The sequence below is a fragment of the Schistocerca piceifrons genome, chromosome 3 (genome assembly GCF_021461385.2).
Source record: "Schistocerca piceifrons isolate TAMUIC-IGC-003096 chromosome 3, iqSchPice1.1, whole genome shotgun sequence".
NCBI lineage: Eukaryota > Metazoa > Arthropoda > Insecta > Orthoptera > Acrididae > Schistocerca > Schistocerca piceifrons.
The window spans coordinates 112,204,581-112,223,828 of record NC_060140.1 but is presented as its reverse complement, the minus strand read 5'-3'; the positions used below and the strand labels follow the sequence as shown (position 1 = coordinate 112,223,828).

The following is a 19,248-nucleotide window of genomic DNA, read 5'->3' as shown; positions in this document are numbered from 1 at the left end:
AGCTGTTGTCAAAACACCACACACACACACACACACACACACACACACACACACACCTGCGTTAGTATCATGGGGCAGTGTCTGAAGCCAGGAGGAATATGGAAATCGGGAGCATTCTACCCAGAAGAATTCTGATCACCCTCCCACCCAAAGTGGCATTCCCATTGCCCATGAGCCTACACAGTATTCTAGGACATCCTTACACCAAACGTATTCCCAAACCCTTACCACATGGTTCATGCCCCAGAAGAAGGGAAGACTCAGGTTCAACAGCTGACCATTACATCCACCTTCCACACCCACACCCCCTCCTAGCATGTCCCACCCCTTCCTGTCATGAGCTTATCCTATCCTAAACAGAGGCAGGCCTACCTGTGAAAGCTGCCACCCTCTCATATACCAGTTCTGCTGCAATTTCTGCACAGTGTTTTATGTCCACCTAAATGAATGGCCACTGCCAGTCTGTGGTCCAGAGCAGGGTTCACCGTCCAGTGGCAGAACGCACTGCCAAGTAAAACGTGCTCAATTTCAGTGGTTGCTGCAGAACCTGTACAATTTGGATTTCCCCCCTCCCCCCCTCAACATCACTTCTGTGAATTATGGGTATGGGAGTTGTCTTGAAACACATCCTCCAATCACATAATCCTTCTGGTGTCCGCCAATTAGTCCCTGCCCCATACTCACCTCCTCCCTTGCTCTGTGACCCAAACTTCACATGCAGTGTACCCCCCCCCCCCTCCCCCCTCTCGTAGCCCCTTCCCAATCCATTCCTCCATATCATCATATGCACAACTCTCATGCCTTCTGCCAGAACGACCTCACTGATGCTGCATTCCTGACCCATGCATCTGCTGCGTGTCCCTCTCGGCCATTAGCCACCTTCCTCATCCCCCACTCACACTTCCCTTTTCTGCCCGTCTCTCTCCTTGCCCTTTACATCCAACACAACTCCTTATCCTAGTTTGCACTGTAGTGCTGAAACAGTGTAGTCACATTTTAAAATAAAAAGTAATAAAATTTGACATTAACTGTGACTGTGTAAGCTGTCGGAGTATGAGTACAGGTGTCGCCAACTTTGTGATGCTATAAAGCAAATCATTGGACGCGCTTCACTTATGCAGCTGTACAAGCCTACAAATTGATCTTTTTTTCATCCAATAACTTTCTTCTTCAATGATTAATGTGTCTCTCTCTTTCAACTTTTCTGGTATGTGATATATTGTGTACTGTGGTACTGATCCCCTAAGACACTGTAAAATTTCCGATGATAAGAGTTCTGATTCTGTTTGTGTGTTCCTGACCTGTTAAATTGTTGATTTGTTTACAGGAAAAGTGTATGGGCAGTTAGTTGAGTTTTCAAAACAACTGAAGCCTGGTGGCCAGGAAGCAAAGCCTCGGAGGCCTCCACTGATGAGGCAAGAGAGCTTGTGCTTTTCTCCCCAGAGAGGCATACCACAAGCTCCAACTAATCACAGGCGTGATCCAAACACAGGCAAAGGTGAGTGGAACTGCCTATATAGATCCTAGTATCACATTAGATCACCGAAGTTATTGAAAGGATACAGCTCGTGGTTGCAATTTCAAATAAGAAAGACTGTTTGCCATCATCTGTAGAAATTTATTATTTATTTTGTAATGATTTCACCAAAGAGAAAGCTTGCATTGTATTGGCAGGGTTCAGTCCTCTTGTTACTACATTAATGGTGATTCTATTTACACATAGTGAAGTCAGTTTCCTGCGGATATGAAAATCACGACCTGTTATTCATGGTACTATAAACAATTTAACGCAGATGGTATTCAATGTATTCAGTTGAAAGTTGAATTATGTATCTGTCTAACCTACAGCTTCAGTCAGTGGAAAACTCAGGATGGAATAATGACAGGATTATGAGAAGTATAGATCGCTGATCACTGTGTGGTGGAGATCTTGAGTTGCAGGCAGGCACATACACAAAGAGACTGCTAAACATGTAAGCCTTCAGTCATAAGGCCTTTTTCTGGATTAGGCAAAAAACACACTCACACGTAAATGTTTAGCAGTCTTTCTGTTGTGCCTTTATGCGACTCATCATCTCCACTACAGTGGTGAGTAGCAATCTATGTGTTCAATAAAAATGTACAGCTTCATTTCGTTCTATGAAGATTGTTACTGTAACTAAAACCAGTAGAAAATAAAGGGCAAACACACAGACCTTGATATTCCTGATAGCAGTAGCAAGTCACCTCATTAAACTGTAAGGAAAAATCAGTTTCTTAGCTGTGATTTATGCTTAACTAAGTCCTCCACTAAGTAAGCAACAGAATAAAGAGTTATAATACATTATGCTTCTTTTGCAGCTGTCCAAGAAAGAAATGCATATGCATTGGGAGTCTGGCGTAGAGTACGTATGAAACTGGAAGGTAGAGATCCTGACCCTAACAAGAGAGCCTCTGTTCAAGAACAGGTAAGGAGAAATGACTGACTTTAATTGAAGTGGAACATTTCACCCTTTCTCCTATCCCCCCCCATGTTTGTTTCCATTGCTCTATAGTCCATATTTGGTTATGCACACACTCAAAATATAAAGAAGTTTCCAGTGATAAATACTGAAACAATCAGTACTATTTTCCTGAACAATTCCTTCGTGTACAGCAGGGTGTGCAATGTTCTGAAACTTTCCGATGGATCAAAACTGTATACTGGGCCAGAACTCTTTGATTTGGAACCTTGCCTTTTTCAGGTAATGTTCTCACTTACTGAATATGCGGGCACAACTCATGAACCGTTCTCACACATTCAATATTGATTAGCAAACAAAAAATTGAAGTCGGCCCACAACTCACTCACTGATGAATGACAGATGGTACAGTTAAAACACAAGCACATGCATATGTTTATCACCTGTCAACTGACCACTCATAAGTGTCAGTACTACACAGAATGATTTAAAGATTTATTCTAATGCCACAGAATGAGGAAAAGCTCAAAAACTTACTGTGGTTTAGTTTTCTTTTAGCTATGCCTATGCACCACAGTATAGGGCTTGCTAGTACACTTTTTCTTGTGTTGTAATCCTAGTCATATTATTATCATAGCATTATTTGTAAGCTATTCTACTTTTGCAGCTGAATGTGATATTGAATGGCTAAGACACTGGATTCTGGTTTGTTTCCCAGATTCACTTCACGTGAATGCTTTTGGCAAAATTTCTGCTGTTCTTCAAACTCAGACATTGTCCAGTTGTGTTAGTTCTTTACTTGTGATAGCTTTGTTGTTAATCATACGTCATATTTGAACTTTTCCCCCATTTTTCTGCATCTGTTAGTCAGATTTCTATGTAAATGTGCTGTTGTTGTTGTTGTTGTTGTTGATGATGTTGTTGTGGTCTTCAGTCCTGAGACTGGTTTGATGCAGCTCTCCATGCTACTCTATCCTGTGCAAGCTTCGTCATCTCCCAGTACCTACTGCAACCTACATCCTTCTGTATCTTTTTGGTGTATTCATCTCTTGGTCTCCCTCTACGATTTTTACCCTCTACGCTGCCCTCCAGTACTAAGTTGGTGATCCCTTGATGCCTCAGAACATGTCCTACCAACCGATCCCTTCTTCTAGTCAAGTTGTGCCACAAACTTCTCTTCTCCCCAATCCTATTCAGTACTTCCTCATTAATTATGTGATCCACCCATCTAATCTTCAGCATTCTTCTGTAGCACCACATTTCGAAAGCTTCTATTTTCTTCTTGTCCAAACTATTTGTCATCCATGTTTCACGTCCATAGATGGCTACACTCCATACAAATACTTTCAGAAACGACTTCCTGACCCTTAAATCTGTACTTGATGTTAACAAATTTCTCTTCTTCAGAAATACTTTCCTTGCCACTGCCAGTCTACATTTTATATCCTCTCTACTTCAACCATCCCCCCCAGGGGATCCACAACTCTTTTGTGGATACGTGCGTAGCGAGCACGGGGCCCCGAGCTAATGTGGCCTTCCTTCCTTTCCGGGCTGCATACCTTCCCTTTCCGCATCCTTCCCCATCCCCTGTCTTCACCCCCCCCCCCCCCCTCACCTCTGGCTCTTTCCTTCACTTTCTCCCCCTCTGGGAGTATGGTTTGCGCCTACGTCCGGAGACGGACGCTTGTAAATGTACCGCATTCTTCTTCTTCCTTGCTTGTATGTCTTCTTCCTTCCTTTGTCCTTCTCCTTTCCTTACCTCTTCTCTTTACCCTTTTCTCCGCTGCGGCGTTTGAGACCCCCTCTTCTTTCCTTTCCCTTTCTCTTTCTTCCTCCCTGTGCGTGTCTGAAGGCCGACCCATGCACTTCCATGCGTAGCCGGTGACGGGGTAACGCGTAATTCCCCGCCCCGGGTAGACAGGTAGGACACGTACGTACCCCCTGGTAACGGCCAGGCCCAGGGAGGGGTGATTACCCGAGCTGATACCTTCCGAAAATGCCGATTGGTCCCTCCGTCCGTTTGTCGGGAGGTGTGACCTGAGGTGTGAACAATCACCTAAGGCGGGTGTGCCCTCGGTGAGGGCCCCCACAAGAGAGGAGCGCGCCATCGGAGACGCCGGTAATCATGGGGGATTCTTCCGCAATGGTTTCCTCACCTTCCACTATGTCTGCTCACAAACGTAAGTTCACTGAGTCTCAGCCACAGACGGTTCTTCCATCGTTGCCATAGTTCCTTGTTGTTTCTCGGTCTGACGAAGGTCACGACTTTTCCACGGTCAACCCTTTCATTATTCAGAAAGGTGTCGACGCAATTGCGGGTCCTGTAAAGTCTTTTTCCAGATTACGGAATGGTACCCTGTTGTTAGAAACACACAGTGCCCTCCAGGCTCAAAAATTGCTGCGTACTTCTCTGCTCCACACCTTCCCTGTCCGGGTGGAACCGCACCGTACCTTAAATTCCTCGCGTGGAGTCGTTTATACACGCTCCCTCGATGGATTGTCTGACGAAGAAATTCAGCACTACCTGTCTGACCAGGGCGTCACCGCTGTTCGTCGAACATCATTCCAACCCGCACTGTCTTCTTGACATTTGACAAAGTTCAACTCCCATCAAAAATCAAAGCAGGCTATGAGATAATTTCCGTTCGCCCTTATGTCCCAAACCCTACGCGTTGCTATCGATGTCAGCGGTTCAATCACACCAGCCAGTCCTGTTCCAATCCGGCCAAATGTGTTACGTGTGGCAAGGATGCCCATGAGGGTGCTTGTCCACCTCCATCCCCACACTGCATCAACTGTATGGGTGACCACGCTGCTTCCTCTCGAGATTGCCCCGTTTTTAAGGATGAAAAGCTCATCCAGGAAATAAGAGTGAAGGAAAAGGTGTCGACCTTTGCTGCTCGAAAGTTACTCGCCAGTCGACAGCCCACCATGCCTCAGAAAGGAAAATACAGCACTGTCCTTGCTTCTCCTCGGCCAACAAAGGAGGCGGCCACGCAGACTTGCGACCTCACATTTAGTACCACGGTCGTCAGATCGGCCAGCGCAAAGATCGCCCGTTCAACCTCACCACTTTCGCCTGCCCACTCTATGGCTCACCCTTCGTCGGGTTCTGCTAAATCTCGAGCCCAAAAGTCAGACGCCAAGTCTTCGAAAAAAGAGCATTCTCGTGAAGAGTTTTTACGTACTGCAACTTCACAACCATCGGTTCCTCCTTCATCTAAACATCATACCTCCAAGAAGGCTATGAAGAAACACAGTTCCTCTCCTTCTCCGCCAAGGCGTGTCCCAACTACAGCACCACCTGGCGGAAATCGCCCTCGGCCATCTTCTGTGTCGCCGAGGTGCACTGCTGGTGGCCGGTCAACTGGCCGATCGTTGGTGGCAGGAGCTGCTCCTGACCAACCTATGGATCAGGATCTTCTGCCTTCGACTGAATGCCATTCCATGCTGTCGGTCGCAAGCTCTGAGCAGTCGTTGAGTTGACAGCACCCTTGGTCACGTTTCTCCATTTTCTGTTCACCCTATGTCCATTATCCACTGGAATATCCGCGGCATTCGCGCCAATCGGGATGAATTGTCGATCCTCTTACGATCCTACTCGCCGGTCATCTTCTGTCTTCAGGAAACAAAGCTGCGTCCCCATGACCGCTTTGTTCTCCCTCATTTTCAGTCCGTCCGATATGACCTCCCCTCTGTTGAAGGCACTCCAGCCCATGGAGGACTCATGATTCTGCTCCATGATACTCTCCATTATCACCCAATCCCCTTAAACAGTTCTTTCCAAGCTGTCGCCGTCCGTCTTTCCCTTTCTGGATACACGTTCTCTCTATGTACGGTATACATTCCATCGTCTACACCACTGGCACGAGCTGATCTCCTTCATCTTCTTGATCAGCTTCCACCCCCCTATTTGCTGGTTGGGGACTTCAATGCCCACCACCCGCTTTGGGGATCTCCACATCCTTTTCCACGTGGCTCACTATTGCTAGACGTCTTCCACCAAGCGGATCTAGTCTGCCTCAACACTGGGGTCCCCACGTTTTTGTCTGCCTCCACGGCAAATTTATCTCATTTGGACCTTGCGGTCGGTACTGTTCCGCTAGCCCGGCGCTTCGAATGGTTCGCCCTTGATGATACACACTCGAGTGACCACTTTCCATGTGTCCTTCGACTGCAGCCTCAACTGCCATATCTGCGCTTGCGACGCTGGAAGTTTGCCCAAGCCGATTGGACACTTTTTTCGTCTCTAGCGACATTCGATGACCGTCGCTTTCCCAGCGTCGACGATGAGGTCACACATTTTACCGACGTTATTCTCACAGCTGCGGAACGTTCAATACCACGCACCTCCGAATTGCCCCGGCGCCCCCCAGTTCCTTGGTGGAACGAGGCATGCCGTGACGCAATACGTGAGCAGCGACGTGCTCTTCGCATTTTCCGTCACCATCCAACTTTGGCCAACTGTATCCGATATAAGCGGCTCCGTGCGCGATGCCGTCGCGTCATCCGCGATAGCAAGAAGGCAAGCTGGCAATTCTTTATTAGCTCATTTAACACCTTCACTCCCTCCTCGGAAGTTTGGAGTCGGCTTCGACGGTTCTCAGGCGCGCCTAGTTTCTCCCCGGTCTCGGGGCTCACTGTCGCGCATGATACCTTAGTGGACCCCGTCGCAATTTCTAACTCATTGGGTCAGCACTTTGCTGAGATTTCGAGCTCTTCAAATTACCCGCCAGCGTTTCTCCCGAAGAAACGTGCAGCGGAAGTGCGACATCTTGCTTTCTCCTCTCAAAATCGCGAAAGCTACAATACTGTTTTCTCCATGCGCGAGCTCCAACATGCACTCTCTTCTTCTCGCTCCTCCGCCCCAGGACCGGATGGTATCCATGTCCAAATGTTGCTGCATTTATCAACCCATAGCCTGCGCTACCTCCTTCGCCTTTATAATCGAATTTGGACCGACAGTACCTTTCCCAGGCGATGGCGGGAAGCTATTGTCGTTCCCGTTCCAAAACCTGGAAAGGACAAACATCTCCCCTCTAGCTATCGCCCCATTTCTCTCACGAGTAGTGTCTGTAAGGTTTTGGAGCGTATGGTGAATTACCGTTTAGCTTGGTGGCTGGAATCCCGCAGTCTTTTAACACCAGCCCAATGCGGATTCCGACAACATCGTTCTGCCGTTGACCATCTTGTTGCTCTCTCCACTTATATCATGAACAATTTCCTCCGGAAACGCCAAACGGTAGCAATATTTTTTGATCTGGAGAGAGCATACGATACCTGTTGGAGGACAGGCATCCTCCGCACACTGTTCTCTTGGGGCTTTCGAGGCCAGCTGCCCCTTTTTCTTCGCGGATTTATGGCAGAGCGCACATTTAGGGTGCGGGTGAACACTACTCTATCCCGTATTTTCTCCCAAGAAAACGGGGTACCCCAGGGCTCCGTGCTGAGTGTTGTACTGTTTGCCATTGCCATTAATCCAATTATGGATTGTCTCCTTTCTGATGTCTCGGGCTCCCTCTTTGTGGACGATTTTGCGATCTACTACAGCTCTCAACGGACCAGCCTTCTTGAAAGACGTCTTCAAGGATGTCTCGATCGCCTCCACTCGTGGAGCATCGAAACCGGCTTCCGTTTCTCACCCAGTAAGACCGTTTGTGTTAATTTTTGGCGACGTAAGGAGTTTCTTCCGCCCTCCTTACATCTAGGTCCTGTCAACCTTCCGTTCTCCGACGTCGCTAAATTCTTGGGTCTTATGTTTGACAGAAAACTGTGCTGGTCCTCCCACGTTTCCTATCTTTCGGCTCGCTGTCTGCGTTCCCTTAACACCCTCCGTGTCCTGAATGGCACCTCTTGGGGAGCGGACCGAGTGGTCCTTCTCCGCCTCTATCGCGCCTTAGTGCGCTCGAAATTGGATTAAGGAAGCATAGTCTACTCCTCTGCTCGGCCGTCTATTCTTCGGCGTCTCGACTCTATCCACCACCGTGGATTACGTTTAGTGTCTGGAGCTTTTTACACCAGCCCTGTGGAAAGCCTTTATGCTGAGACTGCTGAACCTCCGCTATCCAATCGGCGGGCAGTCCTTCTGAGTCGTTATGCTAGCCATTTGTCTTCCATGCCTGCTAATCCAGCCCATGACCTTTTTTTCGACGCCTCCCTTGATGTCGGGTATGCAGGCCGCTCCTCCTCCCTACTACCCCCGGGAGTCCGCTTCCGTCAACTGCTCCATTCTCTTTCCTTCCGCTTTCTTAAAACCTTCTTGACAACTTGGGGTACAGCACCGCCTTGGCTCCGTCCCCGGATCGACTTGCTCAGAGACCTATGTCAATTTCCCAAGGATGGTACCCCTACACTTGTTTACCGTCGGGCATTTGCTGCTCTATGTGCACAAATGACGGAAGCCACATTTATTTACACCGATGGCTCGAAAACATCGTTAGGTGTAGGGAGTGCCTATATTGTTGGCGACACCCCAAATCACTTTCGGCTTCCCGACCAGTGTTCGGTTTATACTGCGGAGCTTTACGCTATTCTCCAGGCTGTCCACTACATCCGCCGCCATCAGCGGATACAGTACGTAATCTGCTCAGATTCTCTCAGCTCTCTCCTAAGTCTCCATGCTCTTTACCCTGTGCACCCTCTGGTCCACCGGATTCAGGACTGTCTGCGCTTGCTCCACCTGGGGGGCGTCTCAGTGGCGTTCCTCTGGCTCCCAGGACACGCTGGTATCTGTGGAAATGAGGCGGCCGATATAGCGGCCAAGGCTGCAGTCTCTCTTCCTCGGCCAGCTATTCAGTCTCTTCCGTTTACCGATCTACGGAGCGGTTTATGTCGCCAAGTTGCTCATTTATGGCATGCGCATTGGTCAACACTTCCCCATAATAAATTGCGGGAAGTGAAAGCCCTTCCTTGCGCATGGACCTCTTCCTCCCGATCGCGTCGTCGGGAGGAGGTAATTTTAGCTAGACTCCGGATAGGGCACTGTCTTTTTAGTCATCGACATCTTTTAAGCGGTGATCCTCCCCCACTCTGTCCCCACTGCTCTCAGCCGTGGACGGTCAGACACCTTTTAATTGAATGCCCCTATTTTAATCCGTTACGCTCCCGTCTACAGCTATCGCCTGATCTATCGTCGATTTTAGCAGATGACACGCGCTCAGCTGACCGCGTTCTACAATTTATTAGTGACAGTGAAATGACGTCAGTCATTTGAAGCCTTTTTTTTGGGGGGACAACCAACCCCTTTCTATAGTGGATTTTTAAGCATTCCTTCTGCCTTTAGTTTCTCAAATTTTATGACTTTGTTCCCATTGCTGCTGATTTTAAATTTCGTTTTTTTTCCTGTTTTCTACGTCACGGGCTGGGCGCTAATGACCATAGAAGTTTTGCGCCCTAAAACCACAAAAAAAAAACTTCAACCATCATCAGTTATTTTGCTCCCCAAATAGCAAAACTCCTTTACTACTTTAAGTGTCTCATTTCCTAATCTAATTCCCTCAGCATCACCCGACTTAATTCGACTACATTCCATTATCCTCGTTTTGCTTTTGTTGATGTTCATCTTATACCCTCCTTTCAAGACACTGCCCATTCCATTCAACTGCTCTTCCAAGTCCTTTGCTGTCTCTGACAGAATTACAATGTCATCGGCGAACCTCAAAGTTTTTATTTCTTCTCCATGGATTTTAATACCTACTCCGAATTTTTCTTTTGCTTCCTTCACTGCTTGCTCAATATAGAGATTGAATAACACCCTGTCTCACTCCCTTCCCAACTGCTGCTTCCCTGTGATGTCCCTCGACTCTTATAACTGCCATCTGGTTTCTGTACAAATTGTAAATAGCTTTTCGGTCCCTGTATTTTACCCCTGCCACCTTCAGAATTTCAAAGAGAATATTCCAGTCAACATTGTCAAAAGCTTTCTCTAAGCCTACAAATGCTAGAAACGTAGGTTTGCCTTTCCTTAATCTAGCTTCTAAGATAAGTCGTAGGGTCAGTATTGCCTCACGTGTTCCGATATTTCTATGGAATCCAAACTGATCTTCCCCGAGGTTGGCTTCTACTAGTTTTTCCATTCGTCTGTAAAGAATTCATGTTAGTATTTTGCAGCTGTGACTTATTAAACTGATAGTTCGGTAATTTTCACATCTGTCAACACCTGCTTTCTTTGGGATTGGAATTATTATATTCTTCTTGAAGTCTGAGGGTATTTTGCCTGTCTCATACATCTTGCTCACCAGATGGTAGAGTTTTGTCATGACTGGCTCTCCTAAGGCCATCAGTAGTTCTAATGGAATGTTGTCTACTCCCGGGGCCTTGTTTCGACTCAGATCTTTCAGTGCTCTGTCAAACTCTTCACGCAGTATCTTATCTCCCATTTCATCTTCATCTACATCCTCTTCCATTTCCATAATATTGTCCTCAAGTACATCGCCCTTGTATAAACCCTCTATATACTCCTTCCACCTTTCTACTCTCTCTTTTTTGCTTAGAACTGGGTTTCCATCTGAGCTCTTGATATTCATGCAAATGGTTCTCCTTTCTCTAAAGGTCTCATTAATTTTCCTGTAGGCAGTATCTATCTTACCCCTGGTGAGATCAGCCTCAACATCCTTACATTTGTCCTCTAGCCATCCCTGCTTAGCCATTTTGCACTTCCTGTTGATCTCATTTTTGAGACGTTTGTATTCCTTTTTGCCTGCTTCATTTACTGCATTTTTATATTTTCTCCTTTCATCAATTAAATTCAATGTTTCTTCTGTTACCCAAGGATTTCTATTAGCCCTCGTCTTTTTACCTACTTCATCCTCTGCTGCCTTCACTACTTCATCCCTCAAAGCTACCCATTCTTCTTCTACTGTATTTCTTTCCCCCATTCCTGTCAATTGTTCCCTTATGCTCTCCCTGAAACTGTGTACAACCTCTGCTTCTTTCAGTTTATCCAGGTCCCATCTCCTTAAATTCCCACCTTTTTGCAATTTCTTCAGTTTTAATCAACAGTTCATAACCAATAGATTGTGGTCAGAGTCCACATCTGCCCCAGGAAATGTCTTACAATTTAGAACCTGGTTCCTAAATCTCTGTCTTACCATTATATAATCTATCTGAAACCTGTCAATATCCCCAGGGGGGTGGTGGGGGTTAAATGTGCTAAGGCCACTATTTTCAGTTTCTGTTGTAGCAGGCAGCCAGTGTGGTGTCCTTAAATATATTTCTGTGCATCATAGTGAAACAGTGTACATTTTTTATGTGAACAGCTCTGATTACAGATTGGGAAATTATCATTTTGACATATGCCATACTGTAAACATCTGGTCTAAATCAAATCCAGTGGTGTTTTTTCAATGTGTTTGATTAACATGCCCCTATACAATGCATATACAGAAATATCTCTGCTTAATCATTACAACCACAGCCATTCACTTGCTGGTGGTCATAAAATAGTCTCATGTGCTTACTATTTCAGCTTCATTTTTATATCCCCACTGCAGGTCATCACATCAGTAGACATACTTGTATACAATCAACTGGTTAGTTTCTTTGCTTGTAATTTAAACAAAGTCACACACTAAATTACTATGCAAGTTGTGCAATGTTCTGCTTACTACTATCAAATTACTACTTAAATTACTGTGATTTGCAAGTGGGTGGCAACTTGTCTGGAAAATCGGAAATAACCTGGGAAAATCAATTTGGAAAAGTGAGCTAAATGCCAAGGATTCTGAAGGACTCATGGAATTCTGAGAGAATCTGGAAATAGTTGAACTGTTTTGTTGACAGAAATAAATGTTCAGTTATTTTTGCTATAAGTGACTCTGAAATTCTGCTTCGGAAACAGTCTATTGTGGATTCGTGTAAGCGAAGCATCCACATTTGAACATTTATTTTTGTAGATCAGACTTCAAATCCAGGTCATTTGTTTCAGTGCAAGGTAACACTCTCACAGTGTCCTGTTCCAAGTTAACAATGATCATAGTATGAAGAGTATCTAGTTTCAAACTACACTCTAGTTTGAAACTCAATTGTTGTCAGCATCTATTGAAATTACATTCATGTGACACCAGTTCAAAGTGTTTTTGTGAAGTTTCTCATATACTTAAAATGAGATAGCATTGCACAGAATGCTGATGGACAGCTGTAATGATAACATTTTCAAGGACAAGAGTATATACCTTACAGATGGTTCCAAAGCTATTGTTTCATTTTCACTGTTTTGGTATCATCAAGCTGATGGTTTAGCCACACCCGTATACACACAAAGCACAGCACCTAATATGTTACTTTTACAAAGGTATCTTTTGTGGCTTTGTTTGCCTATTCTGGTCTCTGAGTGCTTACTCCATGATTTTGGTTCTAGAATATGCTAAAGTGTACATAGCATAAAAAAATACAAAAAAGTGGTTCTGTTATTGGTGTAAATGTAACTTCTTCTACTGTAGGGCAATTTATCTTCACTTCATTTGATATTATAACAAGAAGCAAATTCATTTCATATTCACAAATGATTAGTTATTACTAAGAATCACACAGTATTTTGAAATAGTTACATGTGATCCAGAATACAGATGCCTGAATCATAAAATAATGTAGATTGCATATTTCTGTGTAAATGAAGTTCATAATAAAGCATCCTAAATTTATATGTAGTAATAGTGTTACAAAGCATTATGATTGAACATTATTTCTTGAACAATGGGGAAAAAACTATCAATTTCGTTTTTATATCGATTTCAATTCCATCTGAACTACATATAATGACTTATAAGTCGAAATAGTTCATTTATGGGCATGAAATCAAGGAAAATAAAACTTGCTCTCACATGTGGCAAAAAATTCAAGGAAATTTTTGAATTTGAATAACACAGAAATCTAAGGTTTTCTTTTATGAAACAAAAAAAAAAATTATCAAAAAATGGAAAAATACAGGAAGGAGTAATGACATTCTTATGAACACTGTGTGAGTGAGTGAGAAAAGGCCTTCTGACCAAAGCTTAACTGTTTGACAGTCTTTTTGTTGTGTGCCTGTCTGTGACTCAACATCTCTGCAATATGGTGAATAGCACTCTATCCTTTTCATAATAAAGATCAAAATAATCTATTTTATAGTTTAGAAATTGGCTTAGCTTGGGAAAACCTATGTTGTTTACCACCTGAGTTTACTGATGTAGGCTTTTGTTCCTTTCTGACACTAATGATTTTATTGTAGCTTCTGTAATTAAACTGTTATTTAACTTTTGTGTTTACAAAATATCACCTTGTTTCAGGTTGATTATGTAATTCGAGAAGCAATGTGCCTTAAGAACTTGGCTCTGCTATACGAGGGCTGGACACCTTGGGTTTGAAGAAATACAAGGGAATGGGCAGGTTCAGTCCACTGGAAGATGTAATCTTCCGCACGTCGCCCCCCAGCTGGCGGGAAGATACCGTGGAGGGGGGGGCACTCGAAGGCAAAGTTGCTTTCCATAAGACTACGGTCTCAACTTTAAAAATAAAAGCAACAGTTACTTTCTCCCTCCCTCCTTATCAGCTGCTGTAACTTACTCATTTCACAGTAAATTGTGACATGGCTGTCATTTTATCAGTACTCTGGCTTGCGTGAACGCTCGCAATTCAAGGGAGGTAATGTAATGTGTTTTAATGAAATTTTCCGATGTATTACATGAAGTAGCTTTCAACATAATCATTATTGATCCTTTCGGAAAAAAGAATTAAAATCTTAAACTTATTTTGTAATGTTTCTAATTGTTCATAAAGAAGGTATTTTATTTCTCTCTTACAGAGTATTCGGGATTACGGTTTTATATGCTTTAGGATTGTGAAAACAGAATTGTTACTTGAATAGTTCAAAATCATATCTCCTGTCATATAAATCAATTTGTTTTAGTATTTACATCACATTGCTTCCTTTTTATTAATAGTGATTCATGGGAACATGTCTCTAATAGTTACTTGTTTTCCATGTCACAGTAAAACAGCTTAAATTGTAATGTGGGTTTTGAGTAAGATAAGTAACAACACGCATTATATGTAAGAGGCTGGGTTCGAAAACTCAGTAGGATAGGAGGGAGGGGCTTCATGAGAAACTTCTGGCAGTGAAGCCTAAAAAATTTGAAGTTTCATACATTATAAGCAGCAGTACACACACTTCAGCAGCAACAACTACACGAACCTGGCACACCTGTTTTTCAGTTTCGTATTTCATCGCAGACTTATGAGTAATTAATAACTTGAGTAATAAGCAGCATTACTTTCTCAAGTTATGATTCAGTTTTGTTTTAACATATAATAGGAAACATTGTGGATGTTTTATGAGAACATTAGGAAAATTAATAAGAAGTTTTTGGTGGCGGGCCAGACGTGTATCAGTTGTTGTAATTGAGAGCTGCTCAATATGTACCACATGCTTGCATGTTGCATTCTTTGTGGTACAAAACACAAGTCTTAGCATGGGAGAAAATTGTCTTTTGCAAGTATATCAGACAAATAAAAGGTAACCAACCATGACTTGTGTATTTCTTTGTACATCCAGTGTTAAGTTTATTATTTGACTGTGAAAGTGTAACATCTATTCAGAAAATAGTTTATTCTGACAGTGGTAATCAATTTTATTTTTCACTTTTATATGTTGCTGATTACCATTGAACGTTCTTCACAATTTTAAGTCGAACAAAATGATATATTTTAATGAAGTTAGTTCTGCAACTGAATATGATTTTTTTTCTTACTCGTTAATTGTGTACTGTGAACTTTATTGTATAGTGGATCATTACTAATGTTTTTGAACAAAATTACACCAGCAGTCACTGACTCAAAGTTGCATAACTATGTTTTTTTTGCTTTGTACAGAATAATTAAACATTTCATCTCTTCAAGCAGTAAACCTTTGAAGAACTTCAGGTTGTATGGATTATTAAAAATCATAACACTTTTAAAAATTGGTTTATATATAAATTGTTACATGCTATCAGTATAGTAAGATCAAAATCTGAAATAACACATAAAGAACGATGAAAATTCATTCATGTGTTGCTCTATAGAAGTATACATTCAGATTTCTGTTGGGCATATCTGTAAGCTCAACAAATTTACACATATGAAATGCTTGTCACAACCCGTTTTAAAATATTTTGTGCTAAAACATTATAATTTTCCCTATTTCCATTCAGCAATGTTAGGTTCCAATATTTTGGTCTCACCAGGAATGAATTCAAAATTAAGGGCAAGTGCCACTTAAAAGCTTCAATTATACAAGATTCATATTTCCCTTGTTCTTTATCTTTCCCCATCCACAAATAAAACTTTCATTTTTCTAGTTGTACTGCAATTTATCTTTTTGTTTATCTTTTTGCCAAGAAGTATTGCAAGCAGATTAAATTGGTTAGTTATGTGTGTATATGTTGTGGGAGGTAAACAAACTTCCAGTGAAATGGGTATGGTATGCCAGCAGTGTTGGTCCATCAGGTTGTATGATGTACAGAATAATATTGGTAATGATGCTTGAATATATACTGTTAATTCTTATTCTCCACTCTAATAAAATAATCATCACAAAAATGTATTTGTGTATTTATTTAACTCTTATTTAAGCCCATTTTCCCATTCCAAGTTCGGAAGTGAAAATTATTGTGAACACTTCAAAATTTAAGGAGAAATTGTATTTCCTTGGTATAGCCACCACAAGAATTCTGACAGCATACATTCATGTGTGTGCCATGAGGCGAGACTTCGTACACTTGATGAGCATAAACATTATCTCTTAATCCTTAAAACTTTAAAGTCATATTTTTAGAACCCTTAGAATAAAATTAATTAGCGCTTCTTGCTTTCAGTAAAATTTTACTTTGCAAGGCTTAGTAACTCATGTGACTCTTGTACTTTAAGACAGTCCATGAACTGTAATAAACTGTAACATTGCAAAAAAATATTTGCAATACATAAATGCTAGTGATCTGTTAATTGCTTGTATTTTTTTGTGGATTTTAAATCTAATTTTCTTCAAAATTCTGCTCAGAAAGTGGGTTTGTATTATCATTTAACGCCTAAGTTGTGGCTATTCCTTTGAAAAGAATGCTGTTTGTTTGCCATTTCTAATGACCATATCGTCAACATAACATAAACCTTACTCTTCCTTCCTTCTGCTAAGAAAATTTGTGACAATGTTGAATTTGTTGTTGTTTAGACTAGATATATAAGATACCATAGTCATTAGCATCCACTGTGTTATTTGAAGCTTCTCAGAAAATACATAATATAGTAAAATAATCAGAAAACACACAGTAAAGTAACAAAATCTTGACAGAGAAGGCTAGAGTGCTTAAAGAAATGATAGTATATAACAAGCTACAAAATAAAACAAACTTCTTGCTTCCCGGGGCTGCGAAGAGTGGCCTACTAGAATTAAATCATCAACTGAAATATAGGAGAAAATTTCTCTTTTTAGCAAATTGGTTGCATTTGTGATGTTCCTGGCTATGTATTTAAAGAAAATGCTAGTTAAAGTGTAATTACACACACACACACTCTTTTATTGGTTAATTTGATATGTCAACAATTATAAATAGGATAGATTGCTACTCATCGTAAAGCTGACATGTTGAGCTGCAGGCAGATACAATGAAAAGACAATTACACACTAAGCTTTTGATGAAAGCTTTCTTCACAAAAAGAAAGGAAAGCACACACATTCACACAAGCAGGCACACCTCATGTACGTGACTGCTGTCTCCGGGCACTCTGGCCAGACTGCAACTGTTGCATTGAACAAAAGCAGCAATCTAGAGTGGGGGAAGGGAAGGGGGAGGTATAGCAGAGTACAGGTGGGGGGAGAAAAGAACATTATCTGGCAGAGCATGCAGAGACTATAAGGTGACAAGCAAGGCTGCCAGGCGCAACTTCAGGAGGCTGGGGGGAGGGGCGACCACAATGAGTGGAAAAAGACAGTAGCTTTGTGTGCAGGATGTGACGACAGTAGGTTATTGTAGGTTGCGGCAGGGATAATTTTAGGAGTAAAGAATGTGTCGTAAAGATAGCTCCCATTTCCTCAGTCCAGAAAAGCTGGTGGCAGAGGAGAGGATCCAAATGGTTAGAGTTGTAAAGCAGCCATTGAATTAAACCATGTTATGTTCAGCTGCATTTTGTGCTACAGGGTGATCCACTTTGCTGTTGGCCACAGGTTGGCAGTGGCCATTCATCACAGTGGACAGCTGGCTGGTAATCACACCAATATAAAATAAACTGTGCAATGCTTGCAGCAGAGCTAGTATATGACATGATTAATTTCACAGGTGGCCCAGCCTCTGATGATGTAGGATAAGCGTGTGACAGAACTTCAATAGGAAGTGCTGGGTGAGTGGATTTGCCAGATTTTGCACTTGGGTCTTCCACAGGGATATGATCCCTGTGACAAGGTGTTGGGATTGGGAGTGGCATAGGGATGGACTAAGATGTTGGTGAGGTTGGCTGGGTGACAGAACACCACTTTGTGAGGTGTGGGAACAATCTTGGGTAGGATGTCCCTAATTTTTTGAGCATGATGATATATAACCAAAGCCATGACGAGGGATATGGTTCAGTTGTACCAGTTCGGGGTGGTATTCAGTGATTGGGGGACCACTTCTATATGACACAAGAAATCGCTCGCAAATTAGGTATGGGGGGTAGTGCTCGTCTGTGAGGACTTTTTGTGAGACCTTCAGCATACTGGGAAGGGCAGTTCTTATCACTGCAGATACATCGCCCCTGGGTGGCCAGGCTGTATGGGAGGTGTCGTGTGTGTGTGTGTGTGTGTTTTGGACGACAGCTATCGAAATGCAGATACTGTTGATGGTTTGGTGAGTTTAATTTGGACAGAGGTATGGATGGAGCCATTAGAGAGGGGGTGGTCAACATCCAGGAAGGTGACATGCTGGGTTGAGGAGGACCAAATGAAGTGAATGGGAGAGAAGGGGATGAGGTTGTGAAGGAATGAGGATAGAATGTCCTGGCATGAGGCCAGATGATGATTTTTCTCAGTGAACCTGAACCAGATGAGGGGTTTCAGAGGTTAGGAAGGTTTCCTCTAGGTGACCCATAGACAGGTTGGCATAGGAGACTGCCATGTGGGTGTCCATGACTGTGCTGAGGATGTGCTAGTGTGCTTTCCCTATAAAGGAGAAGTAGATGTATCTTAGAAGAAAGTTAGTACGGTGTATGAGGAATGAGGCAAGATCATGTGCACGAGTGGTGGTGGCTTATAGGCAAGTGGCATCAACCATGGTGAGTAGGGATCAAGAGGTAAAGGGTTGGGGAGGTGGAATGTCTGAAGAGTCTAAAGAAAATGGCTGGTATCTTTGATGTGGGAAGCTAGATTTTGGGCAATTGGCTGGAGGTGTTGGTGAATAAGTGCTGAAATTCTTCAAGTAGAGGCACAATAACGAGCTGCAGTGAGGTGTTGAGGACTGTTAACGGAGTAAGGAAGGAACTGGATTCATGGAGGATGAAGAGGCATTTGGCATTTGCGATCTCAGTCATTTATCATAGAACATAAACAAACATGGGTGGTCTAAATTAAGTATGACTGCACAGCGATATCACAATATTTTAGGGAAACACAATATTTGACAAGAACTGGGCAGTGCTTAGGCAGTCAATTGAGTCACAATCATCAGATTCACAAAAATCATTAAGTATTCTCTAAAACTGTATATTATGTTGAATATTTTGGCGCCTTTGAGCTCTCACTTCATTAATGTTGTGAATGCAGTGACCCATCAAACACACGAATCTTCCACTGCTGTCTTATAAATTTCACTGCTGAACTTGAAGCTGC

The 19,248-nt window shown here is 42.8% G+C and overlaps 1 protein-coding gene across 1 annotated transcript in view; it reads left to right on the top strand.

Annotated features, from left to right (window-relative positions):
• Positions 1 to 15,995, top strand: part of LOC124787604 (serine/threonine-protein kinase SMG1) — a 393,945-nt gene extending 377,950 nt beyond the window's left edge. Inside the window, exons 52-54 of the mRNA XM_047254356.1 lie at positions 1,328 to 1,498; positions 2,341 to 2,447; positions 13,706 to 15,995. Of these exons, the coding sequence (XP_047110312.1) occupies positions 1,328 to 1,498; positions 2,341 to 2,447; positions 13,706 to 13,783 (356 nt within the window). The 3' untranslated portion in view covers positions 13,784 to 15,995. The remainder of the gene's footprint in view (positions 1 to 1,327; positions 1,499 to 2,340; positions 2,448 to 13,705) is intronic.
• The last annotated feature ends 3,253 nt before the right edge of the window (positions 15,996 to 19,248 follow it).